Consider the following 21,577-nt stretch of genomic DNA (forward strand, 5'->3'; position numbering starts at 1 on the left):
TACTCGGGAGGCTGAGGCAGGTGAATTGCTTGAACCCGGGAGGCGGAGAGGTTGCAGTGAGCCGTGATGGCGCCACTACACTCCAGCCTGGTGACAGACCGAGACTCCATCTCAAAAATAATAACAACAATAATAAAATAAAATAAAAATTTTAAATGACACATTTTACTGAAAATCATTTAAAAATTGGGGCATAAGTAGAATACTAACCAGCAGTGAAAATGAAAGAACTGCTGCTACATGAATTAACAAATGGATCTCAGAAAAGTATTGTTGAGAATACTTTTGTGTTAAGAAACATGCAAGTCACGACAGAAAACACAGTTTGATACCTTATATAAGATTCAAAAGATGCAAAACAAAACAAAGTATTGTGAAGGACACATCCAATGTGATAAAACTCAAACAAAGAAAAGCCAAGATTCTGGATTTCCAAGTTGGGGAGGGAGGAAGGAGAAGAAAACACCCGGGAGCCTGAAAAGTACTGTAATATTTGAGCCCTCCAGCTGCGTAGAGGGTAAATGGGCACTCAGAGTGATAGGTTTTCTTTGTAACTTACATATACACAGCACATACTAAATAGGAAGATTTAAAGAATTTTTTTTAAATGGAACACACAGATGCTGTTATATGGAAGAAACTCTTTCTGGTGAGGTTGCCAAGCTGATGTTCAGTGGCCACATTTTCCACCTGGAGAAAGTCTGTCTGCTTTAGGGCAGGTTAAGGACAAGACCCAAAATCAAGGGAGATAAGCAATGATAGTTGGAGGAGAGAGACTTAGAGCAGAGCAAACTTGCAGTCTCTAAGGCTCTCATTTCCACAGCGTGATGACTGCATTCTGAGAGCAATGCCAGTATCTGCTCCAGCTACTTGAGCCCAGTAGTCGGAGCCGGGTTTTTGTCATTTGAACTGGAAGAATTATGACAGAGTCCCCCAAAGTAAGCTGGACCATAGTCAGCCCAGCTGGACCTGGTAAGCATATGGGATGACTTGGAGGCTTAGAGGTGCCCAGAGGGGCCCTGCCCCAGCCCTCCCTCCCCTACTGCCATACCACCTTACATGTGCAGGACCAGATGATCAAAGGAGGTACAGGACTTGCCTAGGCTTACCCAAAAGATGGTGCCTTTTCTGGCACATCTCAGCTGTTTTGTCTTGCCACCGATTATCTCCTCAGGTCAGGATGAGAGGGTACAGGGAGATAGCACTAGATGTTAGGAGAAGGTGCAGGTTGGAGGAGTGTTGCATGGCTGGGTACCTTGGCCAGTAGCTCCCTGGCCCTTCTTTGGAGGGATCACTTACAGAGACGGGAAGGACTGTGACTTGGGAGTCTCCTCTCCTTCTAGAGCTTTCTTCAGCCCCAAGCTGGATATGGTCTCCTAAGAGAGCAGGAGCCCCAGAGAAGTGGGTGAGTGTCTGGAGGGTTACCCTGAGCCTGGTGCCAGCCACAATGGGGCAGATATTCTAGGTGATGACTTACAATCCCTGGGGTTCCAAACTAAAGGTGATTATGACAATAGGACAGTTATTTTTATTTGAGTTCTGGATGTTCATTCAAACATTCAACAACTGTTTCTTAAACTCTGAGCTTTGTCCTTGGGATGCAGTGGTGGAGCTTCAACTACTGCTTTTATGGAACTTGTGGTCAGGTTTTTAACAAGAAATAGGAAAGGGATTCGAGGTGAGCACACCACGGAGACAGACAGGCTTGCCCAAGCAAGCCCCATAAGTCAAAAAGGGGGTAACAAGTGTCCACGAGAAATCTGGAGGTGAAGGTTGTATCTCACTCCTCTTTCTCTTTGTATAACACGTGCGTGCACACACCATCGTGTTCACCGACATGCAGATTATTATCTCAAATAAATGCTCACTGAACAGCCATAAATGAACAAGACCGCGCTGTGGCAGAACAGTAAGGGACAGCTTTGTAAAACCTCAATTAACCAGCATGCCTTAGGCTCGGGCTGTCCTGGGAGTGTTTCTAGCGCTTGGCGTCTGCTCTTTGCTCTCACCCACTCACAACTTGGTCTGTGTGCCTCGATGGACCAGGCGAGTAGAGGCCAAGGAGAGGTCGCCCACATGTCCTCAGATAGCTCATTGTCCAGATACACCTAATCGCCAGGGTGGGGAGTGGCATTGTCAGCCTGGCGACCCCGCGATCAAGAAACGCAGGGCACTGTCCTGGAGATAGTGGCACTGGCATTCAGAGTGTCACCGTTCCTTCTCTCCCATGGGGCAGGTTAGGATTTAACATCAAATGATCCAAATGAACAGCTGGTTTGAGGTAGGCGCGCCCTATATTGGCAGCTCCTCTCTCGCTGGCCAGGTCTGCGGGGGCACCCACAGACTCCACAAGAGGCCGCCCAAATAAAGGGTCTAGGCCTTGAGAGGGGAGGGCGGGCTAGAAGCCACAGGGGGCAAGAGTCGAGCCCCATTTGCGCCAAGTACGCCAGGTCTCCCTAGGTCTGCCTGCCCTGACGCGCCTCGCCACACCCTGGCTCTCCCCCACCTTCGTTCCTTTCCGCCCTGTCGGACGACTGCGCTGTGCATCGGTGTCTCGCGAGGTGGAGGAAGGGACTGGCATCTAGGTTTAAAAGACCAGAAACAAATGTCCCCTGACAATTTCTGTCATTTTCTGGATTCAAAAGAGGGGTAGAGTGGGGAAGACAGACGCAGCGGGGCAGCGAGAGACGGTCCCCCCCGGGGTGCTCTCAGGGGTACGGCGAGTAGGTTTTCTCCTGCCCGGGTGCGGGCTCGGGTGGGCGGGCGCACGCCCCCCAGCCCCGCAGCGCCGCGGGCCCCGCATGACATCAGAGGCTGGGGAGCGCGCAGAGCGCAGGCGCCGGCGGAGGAGGCAGGCGGGAGGGGGCCGACTGGCGCGGCTCTGGAGAGCGCTCCTCCGCCCCGCGCGCCGTCCCTCGCGCCCCGCTCCGCCCGCGCCTCTCTCCCAGCGCCGCGCCTCGGGCGTAAAGAGCGCGCCCCTCGCACCGCAGCCAGTGCAGCTCGCAGCAGCCCAGCCCCAGCCTTCCTCCGCCTCCTCCTCCCTCTCCTCCTCCTCCGCCGCAGCCGGACACGCAGCCGCAGGCCGGGGCCGGGACGCAGCTGGGGAGTCAGGGACGCGCGCAGCCAGCCCTTCCCCCTCCGGCTCCCGCACCGCCGGCCGCCTCCCCTCGCCCTCCTCCTCTCCCCTCCCTGCTCCTTCGCTTTTTCCTCCTCCTCCTCTCCCGGCCCCAGCTGCCAGCACCATGTCCGCAGGGGGAGATTTTGGGAATCCACTGAGAAAATTCAAGTTGGTGTTCTTGGGGGAGCAGAGCGGTAAGTACCCGGCTTAATCTCTTGGCTTGTCGCCGAGTCGACCCCCGCCGCCCAATCGCCCACCCCCTTGGGACCCCCGGCCCCGGCTCGGAAAGGCCCCTCCGTGCGAGGGTAGAGGAGAGGGACAGGGATGGGGAGGTCGGGGCGGGGTCGGGCTGGGGAGGGGCCAAGGGTGAGGACGGAGGAGGCGCTGGCGCCCGGGGTGGAGGTGAGGGTGGGCTCTGGGTGGGGGGCCCGGGGTGTGGGTGCAGGTGCGGCGCCGCAGGGGGCCCGGAAGGCGGCGGCTGGCCCCGCGGCGCGGGCCAGGGCGTAAAGGACCCGGGCTCGCCGGCTAGCTCACACTGCGGCACCGGCTGCGGGCGACCGCGCAGGTGGCTGGGTGTTGGCGGGGGTGGGGAGAGCGACGGGCCCCCACCTTGGAGAACGAAGCGAAGCTGGGGTCTGGCCGGGCCCCACTCCGCTGCACTGGAGGGGTGTTCCCTGCGGAACCTGCTGGGAACCATGCGAAAGGGCACGTCCAGGGCCTGGGACAAACAGCCGCCACCGGGGGAGAAAAGACCGACACCTGTCTCTGCTCGAAAGAGCGAGTGCAGGCCATGGGGGAATGGGGCGCCTACCTTCCCTGGCTCACGTCCGACTGGGCACAGAAGGTTCTAGACCCGCTGCCCTTCTTCGGCGCTTGTTAGTCTCCTTGCTGCTCAGGGATCTGGGCAATTACAGTGAGGGCTACCCCAACTCGAGGCGATTTGGGGAATGATACAGGGGCACCTCACACCAAGAGGCTGTGAAGTCTGGCTCTGGGCAGAGAAAGGCCCAGGCGACACGCCCTGCCTTGCTTCCCAGTACTCCCCCTGAGAGCATCGGTGGATTCTTCCCACCCCCACCTCCCAGCTCACCGCCCTTCCTGGGGGAGGGGAGGTCACCCTGGCAGTCGGCCAGAGCTGGGGGAGGGGGAGACTGCTTCTCCGCTGCCCGGCTCCCTCCCAGGAAAACGTCTCTGAAAACCAGGTTGGTCCCTAGAGGCGGGAAGCCCAGATTGAAGGGCAGGGACCCCTCTGCCACCTGTAGGAAGGAGTGGCTTTCAGAGCATCCCTCCAGAGGCCTCTCGCATGGGGCTGCAGGGAGACAAACTGAGCTCTGTTCAGCTCTGCTGTGGGAGAAGGCTGTCCTTGCCCGGCAGGACCCCAGCTCTGCCTCTGCAGACCAGTCCTGTTCACCTGGGTTGGTGCCTCTCTGACAAGGGGGGCCAAAAGAAAGGCAGCTGTGGGAGGACTGGGTGGGCCCAGCAATAGTGCTACTGTGCTGTGTGTACATGAGGGTTATGGAGGTCACGTGGCTGGCTCCTGTTTGCTGATACTCATTGCCTAAGATGGATGGTTCAGAGAAGGACGTTAGAAGGTAGTGTCCAGGCCCAGTATGGAGATGGGTTTGGGGGACAGGCTGGGCATTTCAGAAGAAGATCCACTCAGCCAGCCAGCGTTTGCCCTGGATTCTGATTGCCTGTTTTTAATAGATCCCAGTTTCATAGAGCTGACCGTACCCTGTGTCTGGAAGGGATTTGGGTGGTATTCACATCCCAGTGCTAGTCTCACCGGGCCTGGAGCCCTGGGAGATAACCTGCAGGGATCAGGCAGCCTGGGGGTTGAATTCTTAGCTGTGTTGTCTTTAGTAAAATTTGAGGCCTCTCTGTGACTCACTTTCTGTCTCTGAAAAATGGTTGCTTGAAGACAATTCTCTTACTTCATGTTTCTTGAGTGCCTCTCAAAGTGCCTGGACCCTGGTAGGTTCTCAGCAAACATTTGTTTATTCTAAGTCTGCACAAGCTTCAGAAAGGACTGGAGTTTGGTGAAGAAAGTGTCTCTGGTGAGTTTGAGGGAACATCTGGGCTCCTTCAGAATCCCTGATGAACGGAGGCCCCTGCTGGGCTCCACAGACCCCCTTTGCTCCCAAAATCACAGAAATGAGAGCTGAAGCCTAAGAAATGAACCCACCACCTCTCCCATATGTTCAAATGGGAAGTCTGAGCCCCAGGGAACAGGGAGGCCTTGCCCAGAGTCCCAGAGTCCCAGAGTCCCATTGTGAGTTGCTAATGCTTCTGGGCTGGAGCCCCACCTCTCGTTTCCAGTCCAGTATTTTTCACTAGCGTGTCATTGTGAAGTAAGATGACCTTGAATTGGGGAAGCCAACCACTGGGGAGCCTCCCCAAGAGGGAGTAAGGGTTGCTTCTGTCCAGCCAGGCTTATAGCTGGGGCTCGTGACTGGTAGGAATGCTGAGTAGTTGGTAAGGAGCAGGGTTGTGGGCCCTTGGAACATGGTCATTAGAGAGTCACTGCTATCAGTGAGATGGGCTGCTGGCCACCCTGGTGCCTTCTGTCAGGGAGTCCCAAGGCCCTGAAAAGCCTGTTTCCACTGTGTTGCATCGTTAGCGGGTTGTTTTAGGTTTTACAGAGCTTTTGACTTAGGTAGGGGACATGTATGTGCATCTCTAAGCCTTATGGGATGGGGAGTCACCTCCACAGCCGCTTCTTCTACCTTGCCTGCACAGTTTTGCATCTGTTGGTCATTTGTGCCAGCATTCTCTGCAGCCTGTGCAGTGGAGAGAGCCTCCTAAGGGCTGGCCCTCACGCTGGCCCTGGCTCGCTCTTTTTATATGACCTCGGAGGTCCTTTACCTTCTGTACCTGGGGGACTTGGGCCAGCTGAGCTCAGCAGAGTCTTTCAGAGCAGCATGGGCTTGCCGATATGAGCCGAGTGCCCTGGAGACGGGCCAGGGGAAGGAGCTGGAGGGATGTGGCTTTATCTTATTTCCTGTGCCTAGCATAATGGTGGCATTTCTCTAGGCTGGTGGGCAAGGGCAATGGATTCCCAAGAAGAGTGGCGTACATGGACCAGGGTGTGGAGCACACCCTGGGCCAGATAATCCCAGGTGGACATCAGGTCTTTGAAGATACCAGGGAACTGGTTTGAATGGGAGGCCCTTGAGAAGCCACTCTGGAGGAAATACCTCAAGCCAGTGAAAGAGCCCCCCTCCTGGCAGCTGTCCCCCTGGGCTGTGGAATACAGGCTGGCTGACAGTGTCAGGCTGGCACAGGCTGGGATTGTGGGGAGGGTGCTGTGGACCCAGGGTGAGAGATTTCCTTGTGGCAGGGAGGCTGTGGAGTCCCACTGGTGCCAGATGGCTCTCTGGGCCTACTGGGTATGCCCCTATGCTGATGGCAGTGGTAGGAGACATGGGGGGGCGACATATACCAGTCCCGACTGGGGCATTTGATGGCGTCTGAGAAGACAAGCAGGAGCAGGTGTTTGAGGAGGGGAGAGTGGGCCTGTGGGACCCATGTCTTCCTCCTAAGCTCTAATGGCATTCTGTCGGCTTTTAGGCCTCACTTGGCACATCTCAGTGTGTGTGGTGGGAAGGGAGGGTCAGGGATGTGTCTGCTGTGCACTGTCTTCTTCTGACCTCCCCTTCCCCAAGACTCTTCCAGCGAAAGCAGGAAGACTGGATGGAGACGCAAAAGCTCTGTCTGCTTTCCTAGCTGAGGCCAGCACAGGCCAGTTTCTCGCTCCGACCAGCCACCCGCCTGCCCTGCCCCTGGTATTGTGCTGCTGGAGGTGCTGTCCATGTTGAGCATAATGTGAATAGCATTCCTTGGAGCTGTGCAATGAAGCGACCCTGCAGCAGCTGCCTTTTTGTTGTTCAGTTGTTTAGTCATTTGTTCATGTATCCTTCCCTCCCGCTCCTTCTCTCTCCTGTCCTCCCTCCATTATCTGTTTATTTATTTATTCTTTGAGCATATTCTTGCCCTCCTGGAACTTACAGTCCACTGGGAGCACAGACATTTGTGGATATAATTACAGTAAGGGTCTATGAGAGCCATGATGAGAGAAGAACAGCTGCTACTGGGGCCTAGAGCAGGGGACGCCTGACCCGCCTCTGGGGGCTGGTGTCAGAGGCAGCTTCCGTAGGCTAGCAAGGGATGCTTCTATAGGCAGTAGGCTACTACTACTTCGTCTTTGGGCTGTGTGTAGAAAGTAGGTCTTGGAACGAGCCCACCCTACCCAGAGGGCCTTGCCTGTTCTTCTGCTCTGCCCTGTAGAAAGTGTATGAGGTGGAGGTTCAGGAGGACAAGGGTGACTCTCAGGTATCTGGCTTGGTGGTACTGAGTTGGGGCTGTCCCTGCACTTTCAGCCCATTCCTCTGTGGTTAAGGGTTAATGATCACCCAGTGGCCCCCACTGCCTGGAAGCCTTACTCCTCTGCCCACAGCCTGACCCATCCTGTCCCATCCTGACCCCTGCCCTCCCACTAGCCACACCATGGAACACCTGCCCTCCTGCAGGGAGCCCTTCATCGGCCTTGTAGATGTGCCAGCAGCCCCACCTAGCAAGTTTGCTCCTCCCACCAATTTCCAGACTTAACTGCTCTTAGGTGCTTACTTCGACTCCTGCTCCCCTGGGCTATTAGCCCACCTGACCACACACCGTGGCATAGCTTTGGTTTTCTCTGAACATTTCTTAAATACAATCATATGCTTCCCCATTACCTGTCTTCTGTTGTCTCTGTTAGCTAAGGATTTTAAAATGTTAACTTTTTCAGGTACAAAAACCGTAATTGAATTTCAAGCATCTTCTGAGGACTATGTCTTAGTCATCATTTCACCCCTCCCCACCTGCAGGTGGTTTGTGCTTATTAAGTATCTTGATTTGAAAATGATGAGATTATCCTTGCTGTGTGAGATTTGCTGATGGCCCATCAGTAGATTAAAAGTGAAGGAAGTTGAGGTGGCTTTGAAATAGGATTCCTAATTCAAATTCCCGACACCTGCTGCTTTTTCAAGCCAGATTTTTTTACCAGCAGTATCTAAGAATCTTTACTGAAGGATTGAATCATTTAACTTTTTTCTTTCTTTCTTTCTTTTTTTTTTTTTTTGAGATGGAGTCTTCCTCTGTCTCCCAGGCTGGAGTACAGTGGTACAATCTTGGCTTACTGCAACCTCCGCCTCCCGGGTTCAAGCGATTCTTGTGCCTCAGCCTCCCGAGTAACTGGGACTACAGGCCCACACCAACACGCCTGGCTAATTTTTGTATTTTTAGTAGAGATAGGGTTTCACCATGTTGGCCAGGCTGGTCTCAAACTTCTGACCTCAAGTGATCTGCCCACCTCAGCCTCCCAGAGTGCTGGGATTATGGGTGTGAGCCATGGCGCCCAGCTGGATCATTTAACCTTGGTCATGCCCAACTCACAATTCATCTCAAAAAACCTGAAGTTCTTGGGAGCAGTTCCTCATTCCTAGTCTCTGAAGAGATACATGAGAATAACCAGGCCACCAGAGGTGGAAAGGGACACACCAGACCTCAGCTTGCCAGAGCTCACTTTGAGATCTGGAAGAAATCACCCTGTTGCCCTGAGCCTTAGCTTCCTTCTCTTGATTTCTCTCCTCCCAATTTTTCTCCTTTCCTCAGTGGCTGGCATAAGAAGGGGCACCTTTGTGGAGGTTAGGTACAGACCCAGAACCCTTGCTTTTTTATTTGTTTAAAGAGATGTGTGTGAGAGAGACACCAGGATGAGAATTAACCTGTACTTGGTATAAGAGGAAGGTGGCACCTTTAATCTGATGATGCATAGCAAGAGAACTTGCCAGCAAAGAAAAAAGAAACTTAGAATATGTTCTGGCTGCGTAGATGTAATAATTACTGTCTTTTGCATGATCTGATTATCATTATCATTTGCAGCCCCCAGGTTATAATGAATCACATTAAATTATAACAAAATAAGGCTGGCCGTGGTGGCTCACGCCTGTAATCCCAGCACTTTGGGAGACCGAGGTGGCAAAGTGGGTAGATCACTTGAGGTTAGGAGTTCGAGACCAGCCTGGCCAACATGGCAAAATCCTGTCTCTACTAAGAAATACAAACATTAGCCGGGCATGGTGGCGCATGCCTATAATCCCAGCTACTTGGGAAGCTGAGGCAGGAGAATCACTTGAACCCGGGAGGCGGAGGTTTCAGTGAGCCGAGATGGCACCACTGCACTCCACCCTGGGCAACAGAGCGAAACTCCGTCCCAAAATAAATAAATAAATAAATAAATAAAACAAAATAACCTTATTGTCCTTTTGTTCCTTATTCTATCCCTAAAATCAGTCTATGGATATTTATCTTTATAGGTGTTGCCCCGACATTGCAAACTTTGCAAACTCGCCGGGGACAGGCCCAAGGGTGGTAACATTTGTATCCCATCCAGGCTGCAGACTTCCACCGTCCTCCCCACCCAAGTCATCCATCGTTGCCGAATGCATCAGCCGTTGAATGTGTAGGGCTGTCTGGTTTCAATGTGGATAATTTTGAGAAATTATTGGACAGAACCACCAGGGAAGGTGAGAGAAGGCTAGGTAGAACAGCAGAATTCATAAACATTTGGGGTGGACTACTGGGAAAGCTGCTGGGCATTTTCTCTGCGTCTGCCATTCCTTTCCATTTCTCACCACAGGGAAGAGAAGCCGGGGGAGCCCTGGTGGAGGTTGCCAGGGAGAAGTACCAGACACGCCCTGAGATGGACAGCTTTTGTTAGGGCGGAAAGACGGGCTGCCAGGAAATGGGGGCTCCAAGCAGGGCCTGGGGACTGGAAGCCCCTGGGAACTTGGAATGCCAGGCCAGGCTTTGTTTCCTAGAACAAGGGAAGGAAAAGATGAAGACTCACAACTCCTAAGGACTCCTAGGATGTTCTTTACCATATCTTGGGGCTTGAGATTTCAAAATTGTTTTCATTATTTTCATAACTTTTGCCCTAAACAAAGTAAGATCTTTTTAAAAAATAAATATTGACTGATATACATAATTTAGCATTTTAATAAAGTGATTTATTTTCAGTAGAAAAACTTATTTATTCCGATCTCTTGGTAACAAGGCCAGAGGGAGTCCAGGTGACCAGATCACATGCTCTGGGCCAGCCATCACCTGTCCCAAGGGGCTGACATACCTAAGGGACAGGGCCAAGTCCTGAGGAGGCAGATAACACCTCACCCCTGAGGGCAGAATAGAGCTTTCAAAGCAAAGATTAATTCCAGGAAATGCATAAAAAGAATGGCAGCCTGTATCCTTCCTCACATGAGTTCACTCACGTGGCATTTATTGAACATCCACTATGCCGGGGGCTCCACACAGGGCACTTTTTATCTTCCCAGCCACCCTGTGATGGATGTGGGATCATCCCTGTTTTGTGGGTCAGGAGGCAGAGGCTCAGAGACAGCTGGCCCTGCCCAAGGACTCACTATGAGTGTGGCAGAATTAGAATTCAGACCCAGGTCACTGTGAGAAACACAGTGGACTGTCAGACCTCTTGCCTCAAAGGCAGGCTCTGGCCCGGGACTGGAGCGGAGGAAACAGAAGAACACTGAGGTCTTCTGGACACGAGGTCTGCTGTGCGTGACTCGTGGGGAGTGTTTGTGCCAAGCTCTTTGCTAAAGAGGAACCTGCGGGGCCCTGAGCAAGGAGGAGGGAAGCAGGGTCTCCGTGTGGGAGCTGCTGGAGCTGGTCTTGCACAGCAGGCACCCTGTTCTTCCATGGAATGAACTGCTTATTTGGGGTGCTTTGAAGGGAGTTGATAGAGCCTATGGGGGCAGCTAAATCCCTCCCAAGTCAGCCCTCATCCCACTGCCATGGTTCTAGCTGAGAACTAATTACTAACGAGGGAAGAACCAATTAAACTAAATGGCTGATTCCCACCTACTCTGGGGTAACCCTTTCCTGGCCACATCTTCCCTCCTGGCTTGGAGATACCAGGGCCCTGGAGACCCTGATTCTATCCCTGGTCTGCCGCTGGCTGGCTCTATGTTGGATAAGCCCCAGCCCATCTCTGGCTTTCTCCGTGTATCCCCTCAAGGCTACTGGGCTGGGTGACCCCTTGGGCCAGTGGAGCTCTAACTCTGGTTCTGCAATTCAGTGTCAGCTCTGAGTATAAGGCCAAGCTGATAACACTCCCAGCCTGAAGACGAGCGTGCTGCTGGTGAGAGGGGCTGCAGGAGTGAGGTGTGGGATCAGGGGCTCTGCCGACTATTGCCCCAAGAACTGCCCCGGGTCCCACATGCAGGATCCTCTCCAGCCTACCACCTCCTCTCCTGGGAGGCATTCCTGGCCCGCCTACACCTGAGTGCAACCCTCCCTGGGGGCACAGTGTGGGGAAGGGGCATGCTGGCTCCCCTCTCCTGAAAATGTGCTTGGCTCTGGTTGCCAAGCAACAGGGATGGGGCTATCCTGCACTTCTGCTTCCAGGAGGTGTGTCTTCCACACAGAGAGGAACCATGATGAGGACGACAGGGCAGGTGACACCTTCCAGGTGCTCCTAACCCAGGGGCACCCCTTTCCACAGCCTGGTGGGAGGGGTAAGCTGGGAGGGCAGGGAAAGGGCAGAGCCAAGAGGGGTATATGGTGTCCCCAGCAGACCAAGGAGGGCTTAGAGACCCGGCCCCAGCTCCCACCCCCACCCCATCACCATATTGGTCCTCCTGCGTCCTGGGCTTCCACCTCAGCCCACCCCTCTGCTGAATGGATGGTGTTGGTATGCAGTGGCACCACCTGTGCTTATTTTCCTCACCTGTGCAGGAGGGTGATCATTACCTTGTTGGGGTTCCAGGAAGATCAGGTGCATCTATACATGGCATGTGATTAAAGCGCGCATGATAAAAGCTCAGGTGATAGGTAATTTTGTTAATGAAATAGTAACAGCAATCTCCATCTCCTCCCTCCTTGCAGAAGTAGGGTGCAAGGTTTTGAGAATCATTGATCATTTCTATATTGTGAACTGTGGGGTCCACATCCTCGTGATCTGGCAGGAAAAGCTGCTCATCCCGTTTTATAAAGAAAGCTAAGGTCTGCCAGGTGAAGGCTTTTACACGGATGGAAGGACCCTTTGACTCCCTGGCCAGTGTTTTCCCCAGCTCCCCATCCCTGCTCAGAGACAGGCTGGCAAAAAGTGGGACAGACTCACCATGCCTGCTCCTCTGGGGCCACCACAGCTGCTCAGGGGAAGAGCACCTCATCTTCACAGCTCTTGTTACTTCCCCTAAGGAGCTCAGCCAGGGTAGAGTATAAGGGCAGAGGCTTTGCAGCGCTGGGGTTACATGCCCTCAGGCGGGTGAGGTCGGCAGTACTTGGCCCACAATAAGCAGGCAACAAATCTCAGCCAGTATTAAGATTAATATTACATACACAAGCAAGGCTATGGGCATGATGTGCTTGGAGGGGTCAGGGAAGGCTTTCCGGAGGAGGTTTTGCATAGTGAGCAGAAACTCACCAGCAAACAAGGGGAGGCACTGAGGGCAGAGGGCCTGACTGTGCCCAGGCAGTGAAAGGCTTGGGGCTTCTGGGGAATTGGGTGTGGTTCAGGGTGGTGGGATTCTGATGTGGGTGGGGAAATAGTGGTGGGAGAAGGGGTTGAGCCTGGAGGAGTCAGTAGGGTCAGGCCCTGGAGGACCTCCCTGCAGGCAGTGGGGATCCACTGGGGAGTTTTGACCCAGAGGGACATGCTCATGGATTAGAAGGTGAAGGCAGAATGTGGTCTGATTGGAGGCAGGAGATCCAGGTGGCTGAACTAGGTCAGAACAGAAACATTCCGAGGATGGAATTTATAGAGAGGGCTTGTAAACTTAAGCTTCCTTCCAGTTCTGAAGCTCAGCTCCACTGCAGATGTGTATTTTCTTGATTCTTTCTCTTAGAATGAGGCCTCAGGAACAATGAAGGATTGTAGGGGAGGGACTATTGTCTCTCTCTGCAAGGCCACACTGGACGCAGATGGACCAAAGCTAGCCCCTTTCAGCTACCCTGTCCATCCTATCTCCACAGTGCCCTGGGTTCCCTGACTGCTCTGGCCTTCCATGGGTGTTCTGCGGGACTGCTGGCAGCCCTTCTGGACTCCTCCCCCTCTGCTACCTGCTCAGGTTGGATGTGGCATATGACAAGAAACTGGCCATTGGGTGTGTGAGCTCCCCTATCCTCTGGTCATTGGATGTATGAGTCCCCCGTCCTCTGGTCATTGGGTATGTGAGTTCCCATCCTCTGATCATTAGTGTGTGAGCAGCCCATCCTCTGGCCACTGGATGTGTGAGTCCCCCATCCTCTGGCCATTGGGTGTGTGAGTCCCCCGTCCTCTGGCCATTGGGTGTGTGAGTCCCCCGTCCTCTGGTCATTGGATGTGTGAGTCCCCCATCCTCTGGCCATTGGATGTGTGAGTCCCCTATCCTCTGGCCATTGGGTGTGTGAGTCCCCCATCCTCTGGCCATTGGGTGTGTGAATCCCCCATCCTCTGGTCATTGGGTGTGTGAGTCCCCCGTCCTCTGGTTATTGGGATATATAAGCCCCCCGTTTTCTGGTTATTTGGTGTGTGAATCCCCTGTCCTCTGATCATTGGTGTGTGAGCCCCCCATCCTCTGGTTATTGGGATATCTGAGCCCCCCTGTCCTTTGGGCACTGGGTATGTGAGTCCTCCATTCTCTGTCATTAGGTGTGATTGTGTCCTGTCCTCTGGGCACTGGGTGTGTGAGCACCCCCGTCCTCTGGTCATTAGTTATATGAGGCCCCCTGGCCCTGTTATGCAGCCTCCTGTCCCTCCCTGTCTCACTGGACTTCTCTTCCAGTGGACACTTGATCACTTCTTTTGCTTTCTTGGATATTTTCCCCAATGCCTGTCTGCTGGGTTCCATCACCCCAGCAAGCTCCGGAGTCCCCAAGGACTTGAGAGAGAGCAGCATTGTGGAAGGGATTGCCCTTTTCCATTCCTTGGAGAACTGAGACCCATCTTAAGCTGGCTGCACAAAAAGCTAAGGCTGAAAGCCAGGGGGCCAGAGTAGAGGCAGGGACTGCCATTTTGAATCCTCCCCTAACCCAGAGAGGGCAGCCTGTTCAGGTCAATTGGTGCAGCCCCCTGCTCATGGGTCAGCTCATGATCTACTTTAAGGCTTGAAACCCCACCCTCTAAAGGCCTGATGACTTTCGCTCCCTGCCTTTCCTGTTCTTCTGCATAGGCAGTGCCCACTGGAGGTTACTGAGCACCACCTGGGTATTCCTTTGCCAGTGTAGCTGGTGCATGGAATAATCCTAATTTTAGAGCATCAATGATTACAGCGTTTTTCAGTCACCACCCTTGGCCTCTTTGAGCAGTGCCAGGTTGTCCATGAGTTCAGGGTGGGTAAGGAGAGCTGCCCCCTCATCTTGGTGCTCAGCAGAGATGGCTCTTCTTCCTGAAGCAGCTGGCCCAGACAAAAACTGGTTTGGAAGGCTGGGCCACAGACAACTCAGCCCAGCTTTGACCTGTTCCAGCCTCTTCCGGTCCCTCCGTTTCCCCCAGCCCTGGGGCAGGCAGGAGGAGGACCATTCTGGTTCAGGACTGGAGAGCTGCAACTTTGGCCTGTGCACCAGAGACAAGTCCCTAGAGACAAGGAAAACCTTTCTCTCTGGGAGTGGCTGTGCTAATTCTGAGAAAGGAAGAGAAAATGTTCTCTTCTGACACTGTCTGTGAGTGGGGGGAATAAACACTGCATAGACTAAACAGTAAGTGAGGCACTTAGAACACGTTTCTTGTTTCTTTCCCTGTCCAGTAAAGGGGGAGGGCTAAGAGGGCAAACAGGGGAAGCAAGGGGCACTGGGGAAGAGAGATCCATAGAAGTGCTGAGACCGAAGGGAGAGGCTCACAGACACTGCTTCCTACCAGACAGGGAAGCAAGGGCACTGGGGAAGAGAGATCCATAGAAGTGCTGAGACCGAAGGGAGAGGCTCACAGACACTGCTTCCTACCAGACAGGGAAGCAAGGGGCACTGGGGAAGAGAGATCCATAGAAGTGCTGAGACCGAAGGGAGAGGCTCACAGACACTGCTTCCTACCAGACAGGGAAGCAAGGGGCACTGGGGAAGAGAGATCATAGAAGTGAACGAAGGAGAGGCTCACAGACAGCACAGAAGGAAGCAAGGGGCACTGGGGAAGAGAGATCCATAGAAGTGCTGAGACTGAAGGGAGAGGCTCACAGACACTGCTTCCTACCAGACAGGGAAGCAAGGGGCACTGGGGAAGAGAGATCCATAGAAGTGCTGAGACCGAAGGGAGAGGCTCACAGACACTGCTTCCTACCAGACAGGGAAGCAAGGGGCACTGGGGAAGAGAGATCCATAGAAGTGCTGAGACCGAAGGGAGAGGCTCACAGACACTGCTTCCTACCAGACACAGACGGGGGCTTGTTGGCCACACACAGGGCCCTTCGGAGCCAGGGTGGGTCAAGCTCCAGGCGGGGTGCTGTCCATCCCAGGGTCCTGACCAAATTTAATTAAAGGCTGGAGGTTCCCATGGAGCCACTGATGAGTATGGGGGCACAGGACGATGTGACCAGTTCTGTGTTTGTGTGGAGGACAAGATTAGGAGCTCCAGCCCAGCAAAGCAGGAGGAATGAGAAGAGAGAAAGGCTGTTACCTTGCCTTGGAGGTTGAGGGAGGGCTTTTTCCAGCACACTGCCTCTGTGCCGCCAGCACTGGCTTTGAGGAGCAGACCGAGCTTTGTCTCTTCCTCCCCAAGGCTGTCTGGCTCTGCCCCACTGTGACCCTGCAGTTCCCAGACTGTCTCTGGGCTGCTGCCAGTAGAGTCAGGTCTTGGCACTAGTGATCTTTGTTTGGTTCTGCACTTCTGTGAACAGAGAAAACCTCCAAAGGTTTTCTTCTGGGGGAGAAACCACTCCCAAATTATTTTAAGGATATTAACAAATGCTACTTGTAGCACCAAGATCTGGAAATTCTCCCCTGATTCTGATTCATTAAATTCCCCTCCCTCCCCTACATTCAACCCTTCCCTCCCTCCCCTACATTCAACCCAAACACTGCAGGCTGCTGCCCAGATTAGAAGTGAACTGGAGACCTGAAGAGGTACCTAGCTAGCCACCTGACCCTGACTCTCACCCATCTTCATCAGAAGAGGATAGCACCGCACATGTTGGGCCAGAAGAACTCAGCTCCTCTCCTGCCTCTATCATGTAGCAAGAAGACCACCCTCAGCTGGAGTTGTGGTCTGGGCAGCTGTGTCTGCTGGTCCTTCCACCTCTGCCTGGGGGAGGGCTGGGTGTGATGTGGGAGAACTGGATAGAGCAGCATGCAAATGCCCAGTGAAGCACACAGGCAGGACTCAGCCTCTGCTAGGGGGCCAGCTAGGAGCGCTTTAGTCACAAGGCAGAGACCTGTGAGGTTTTGTTCCAGATGATCAGCCCAGTTCACCACAGTGGGAGAAAAGGCAGAGGTGGAGTAACAAGTAAAGGCTGCATCTCTTAGGAACCTGACTGTGAGATGGTGTGGTAGACACAGCCTAAGGTGACCCCAGGTGAGTCACACCCTTGCATAGGCTCCTCCCCGGAGTGCAGATGGAATTTGTGACTTGCTTGTAGCAAATATAGTGTGGCAAAGGTGATGGGTGGCATTCCTTCAATCGGGTTATGTTATATGGCAAAGGTTCAAAGGTGATGGGATAGTCCCTCCCAAGATTATGTTTCTTTATGAGACTCCTCTTGCTGGCCTTGAAGAAGTAAGCTGCTGTGCTGAGAGAGGGCCTGTGAGGGGGGTCATGTGGCAAGGGTTGTGAGTGGCCTTCAGGAAATAAGAGCAGCCAGTGGGGGGAAAGTCCTACAACCACAAGGAACCAAATTCTGTCAACAAGCACACAAAGTTGGAAAATGACTCCCTGATCCAGAAAGAAATGTAGCCCAGCTGACACCTTGATTACATCCTTGTGACATGCTGAGCACAGAGGATCCAGTGAAGTCATGTCCAGACTCCTGACCCATGGAAACTGTGACATAATAAATGTATTAATATATTGTTTTAAGCCACTGAATTCCTGGTATTTGCTAAAAGCAACAGATAACTAATACAGATGGGATGAAGATTTTAGAGGAAGGTGACACCTGAGATGGCCTCATTTTACACATAAGGCATTGGAGTGTCCAGGAGGAGCTGAGACCTGCCCTAGGTTAAGTAGCCAGCCTGGTCCAACCTGTGAAGCACTCACTGGGGTCAGGCCCTGGTTCTTGATCTGCTATTGTTCTTTCTTCCTGTTCTGTCTTTGTGTTCTGAGTAAACCCTCCTTCTTTCTAGGCCTCAGATTTTTCCTCTGTGGCATGCAGGGCTAGACCACACATTCTCTAGGCCCTTCTTGACATGATGTGGTTTTCTGAGGTCACTCTGATCATCTGTGATCCTTCTAGAAGCTGGGCCTCCAGACCTTAGTGTGGTTCACTCTCTGCTGCTTCTTGGCACTTCCCATGTTGTGTGTTTCCATTTGGGCCTCATGACACGGGGACACATTGGTAAGCCTTCTGGGCTCAGATTAGTGGCAAAAGCAGGAGTAAGAAGAGCAGTCTCTGAGGTCAAGCCCTTGGCTGTGCACCGAAAGAGATAGTGTCTGGCCATGACCCTGGTGCTGTATGATCCTGGGCAAGTGGTCCCTCTTCTGTGGCCCCTCTTCGCATCTCCCCTGATAAGATCAGCTCCAGTCTCCTCTATGGCTCATCTGTAATGCTGCTTTTGAGAAGGGCTAACCTTAGGGACCAAGAGCTTGCAGCATGGGGACAGATGAGCCTGGCCACCATCTCCTTGCCCTCGTGCCCAAGCATTCAACTCCAGTGGGGGATATGTGGACCTTGACGCAGCTCCCCTTGATCCATCCCCCAGCCTGGCCCTCTGTTGACCCTGATGCCTGACCAGCAGTCTCAGTCCGTAAGGGCTAGAGACACAGTGGGCCTCCTGGCCTGCTGGGTGGTCCTGTGCCTACTCCTGGGTCCAGGGTCCTTGGTATCTAAGTGCATTTTGCACTCCAGAGTCAGTGGTCTCCATCTCTAAATTTCACTGGAAAGGCCATCCCTACTCTTGAATCAATCTTGAGCAGGTGACATTGAGTCCTTCTGGGGGCAGGAGGAGGGTTCTTTCTGTGACTGAATGAGAGGTCTAGAAGTTCACTCTGCCCCTTGTGCTCCCCTCACCACCTGGCTCTGCAGGGGCAGGGGCAGGGGCTGGGCCTGTGCCCTCCTCCTTGGCAAAGCAGAAAGGTTGAGCAGCAGTGAGCAGGCTGTGTGAGGGTGTATGGAAGGACAGGAAGAGAAGCTGGGGCTGCAGAAGTGCAGGGACATCTCCCTATGTTCATGGAGACCACAGGGCCTCCTGGGTTAGCAGGTCAGCACTATGGCTGCCAAGGCCAAGGGTTCCTCTGAGAAGGGGGCAGGCATCCGGGATGATGCCTTGCCTACATCAGCCTGCAGTCTAGAGGCCTCCTTCCACTTGCATGAGCAAGCTTTGTGTCATGGCCAGGCCACAGCTGTGTCATCATTGTTGGGGGTTGTGGGCCCATTGGCCTTGTCACAGACCCTCTGACTGGATCTCAGCTGACAACCTGGGAAACACAAGCTTTGCTCTCAGTACCCTGTCTACTCATTCTCCCTGCCTCAGCCTTCTTTTCCTATTACTGAGTCTTTTAACATCAACACTACCAGCAGTTAAGCCTTGGGTGTATAAGCCTTGGATATTAAAGCATATACATTACTTTGCCAAACTCCATGCTGGTTGGATGGGCCAAGACTTCTGTCAGTTAAATAAGCTACCAAATTACATTAATACTAGCCTTGTCAAAGATCAGATGGTGGAGGAAATTTAACTTCCTCCTCTACAACTATGCATACTCACTGTGAATTAATTCTTCACAGCACCCATGCAACTGCTCAAATGCACAGGCAGGATTGGCCTGTGTAGGGTCTGGCCAGAGTTGGGTTGAGCCTCAAACTAAGTGAAATAGACTATATTCTGCCTGCTCCAGTCTAGCCTCCAGGGAAGCTATGACTCCTGTTCTCTGAGCTATAAGAGGAGGATGGCTAGCACTCAAAGCTAGCTGGTGCTGGTGCTGCTCTTAGGTCCAGGAGGAAAGATCCTGCTCCTTTTTGAAGCTGCCAAGTGTATGTGAGAAGGCTCAGCAAGGCAGAGAGGATTCAGAACATGAGTGAGCTGACCATGGAGGTATGCAGTCTACACAAGCTGTTTGGTCAGATCTCAGGTGGTTTTCAAGTAACCCTGAAGGTGTTGCCCTTGACTGTCAGTCCTCATAGCTAAGACAACGGGGAACTAAAGAGTTCCTACCATACCAGGGCCTCTGGTGCCTGCTGAGTTGAGCATGTGTGTGTATGTATACTTGCATGCCTCTCTGTGCGTGTGCAGACATGGTGGTTACACATGGACCCTGGCCATTGAATTGATTGATGCAGGCTTTCTCTGTCTCCTGGCCTGTGATTAGAAGGGCGCATAGCAGTTCTCCAGTGCCCGGCTAAGTCTTGGTGCTTCGTGAAGCCTGAGTTGATTCCAAGTACAGTTATATTCCAGTTCCTGAGGAAAATTTTATGCTGACCAGAATGTTTAATTAGTCAGAACAAGCCATTTTCTGGATGTGCTAGGAATCTAGGAAACATGGATGTGTGCGTGTAATTAAAATAGTTATTTTTTCTTTAACTTTTTATTTTGACACACTTTTAGGATTATACAAAGACTTTACATATGCCTTTCACCCAGATTCCCTGAATTTTAACTTGTTACTGCTTTCATAGAATTCATAACAATTCTGTGAGATAGGCATTTTTGTCCTTATTGGATGTATGAAGAAAGCCGAGCCTCAGAGAGAATAGGAACTAACTCAAGATCACACAAGAAATGAGTGGCAGAGCCAGGATTAAAACCCAGGTCTGCCAGACTTTAGTGCACATGCTGAACACATGTGATGTAAGTGTGAATGTGTGGGTATCCTGCTCCTTCTGCCCAAAGAGCTTTCTTTCTTGTATTATTGATCTACTAGCAGTGAATTGTCTCAACATATGCCTTTATTTCACCTTCATTTTTGAAAGATTTTTGCTAGGTATAGGATTCTGTGTTGACAATATTTTTCTTTTAGTATTTCAAAGGTGGCACTTCATTTTCTCCCAGTTTGCATAGCATCTGACAGGGTGACAGATATTTCTCTATGTTTTCTTAGGTCTGTGATCTAATATATTGTTGCTAATTTTGTTTAAATAGTCAATTATCTTTTAAAGAGACTCAAATAATAAGAGAAAGATCTTACATACCCATGTAGTGACCATTTCCTATGTTCATCATTCCATTGTATAAATCTGCATTTCCATCTGGTTTCATTTCACTTCTTCCTGAAGGACTTTCTTTAGCATTTCTTGTTGTGAGGGTCTGCTGGTGATGAATTCTGTCAGCTTTTGTATGTTCGAAAAAGTCTTTATCTCACCTTTGTTTTTGAAAGATGTTGTCCCTGGACATAGAATTCTAGGTTAACAGTTTTTTTTCTTTCAGTACTTTATAGATATTGCACCATTGCCTTCTTGCTTGCATTGTTTCTGAGGAGAAATCTACTGTCCTTTTTATGTTTGTTTCTCTGTAATAATGTGTCTTTTTTTCTCTGACTACTTTTATGATTTTTTTTTATCACTGACTATGCAATTTGACTATGATATGCCTTGCTGTAGTTTCCTTTATGTTTCCTGTGCTTGGGATTTTTGAATCTGTGGATGTATAGTTTTCTTTAATTTTGGAGTATTTTCAGTCATTTCTTCAAATATTTTTTCTGTCACTGCCTCTCCCTTCATCCTTTGAAGACTCCAATTACATGGATGTTAGACCACTTGACATTATTGTAGCGCTTACTGTTGTTCTTATCATTTATTGTCATTCTTTTTTCACCGTGTTTCACTTTAGGTAATTTTTATTACTGTCTTCAGGTTCATTGATCTTTTTTTCTGCAACATCTAATCTGTCTAGTCATGTCAGCCAGTGTAGTTGTTACCTCTGGAAGTTTGATTTGTCTCTTTGAAAATCTGTTTTTTACCCCATGTAACTTCTTAAACATATTATACTATATATTATTATACTAAGATATAGTACATAACATATATACTATATGTAATAACTGTTATATATAATATATAATAACTAAGTTATATATAATATATATTACATAACAGTTATAATATATAATAATTATTTCTTAATATCTTTATCTGCTAATTATAACATCTCTGTCAGTTTGGGGTTGGCTTCAGTTGATTGTTTTTTCTGTTCTTTATGAGTCTGTTTTCTTGCTTTTTTACATGCCTGATAATTTTTTACTGGATACCAGACATTATGATTTTTGCCATGTTGTGTGTGGATAGTTTTTCTGTTCCCATAAATATTCTTAAGATTTGCTAGCTGTGGCCAGAGTAGGGCTCA

At 51.3% G+C, this 21,577-nt stretch overlaps 1 protein-coding gene across 1 annotated transcript in view; it reads left to right on the forward strand.

Moving 5' to 3' along the window:
* Positions 1-2,832: 2,832 nt before the first annotated feature.
* RAB6B (RAB6B, member RAS oncogene family) overlaps positions 2,833-21,577 on the forward strand; it is a 71,762-nt gene continuing 53,017 nt past the window's right edge. Inside the window, exon 1 of the mRNA XM_030816808.1 lies at positions 2,833-3,312. Within this exon, the coding sequence (XP_030672668.1) occupies positions 3,243-3,312 (70 nt within the window). The 5' untranslated portion in view covers positions 2,833-3,242. The remainder of the gene's footprint in view (positions 3,313-21,577) is intronic.

Source organism: Nomascus leucogenys, chromosome 8 (genome assembly GCF_006542625.1).
Source record: "Nomascus leucogenys isolate Asia chromosome 8, Asia_NLE_v1, whole genome shotgun sequence".
NCBI lineage: Eukaryota > Metazoa > Chordata > Mammalia > Primates > Hylobatidae > Nomascus > Nomascus leucogenys.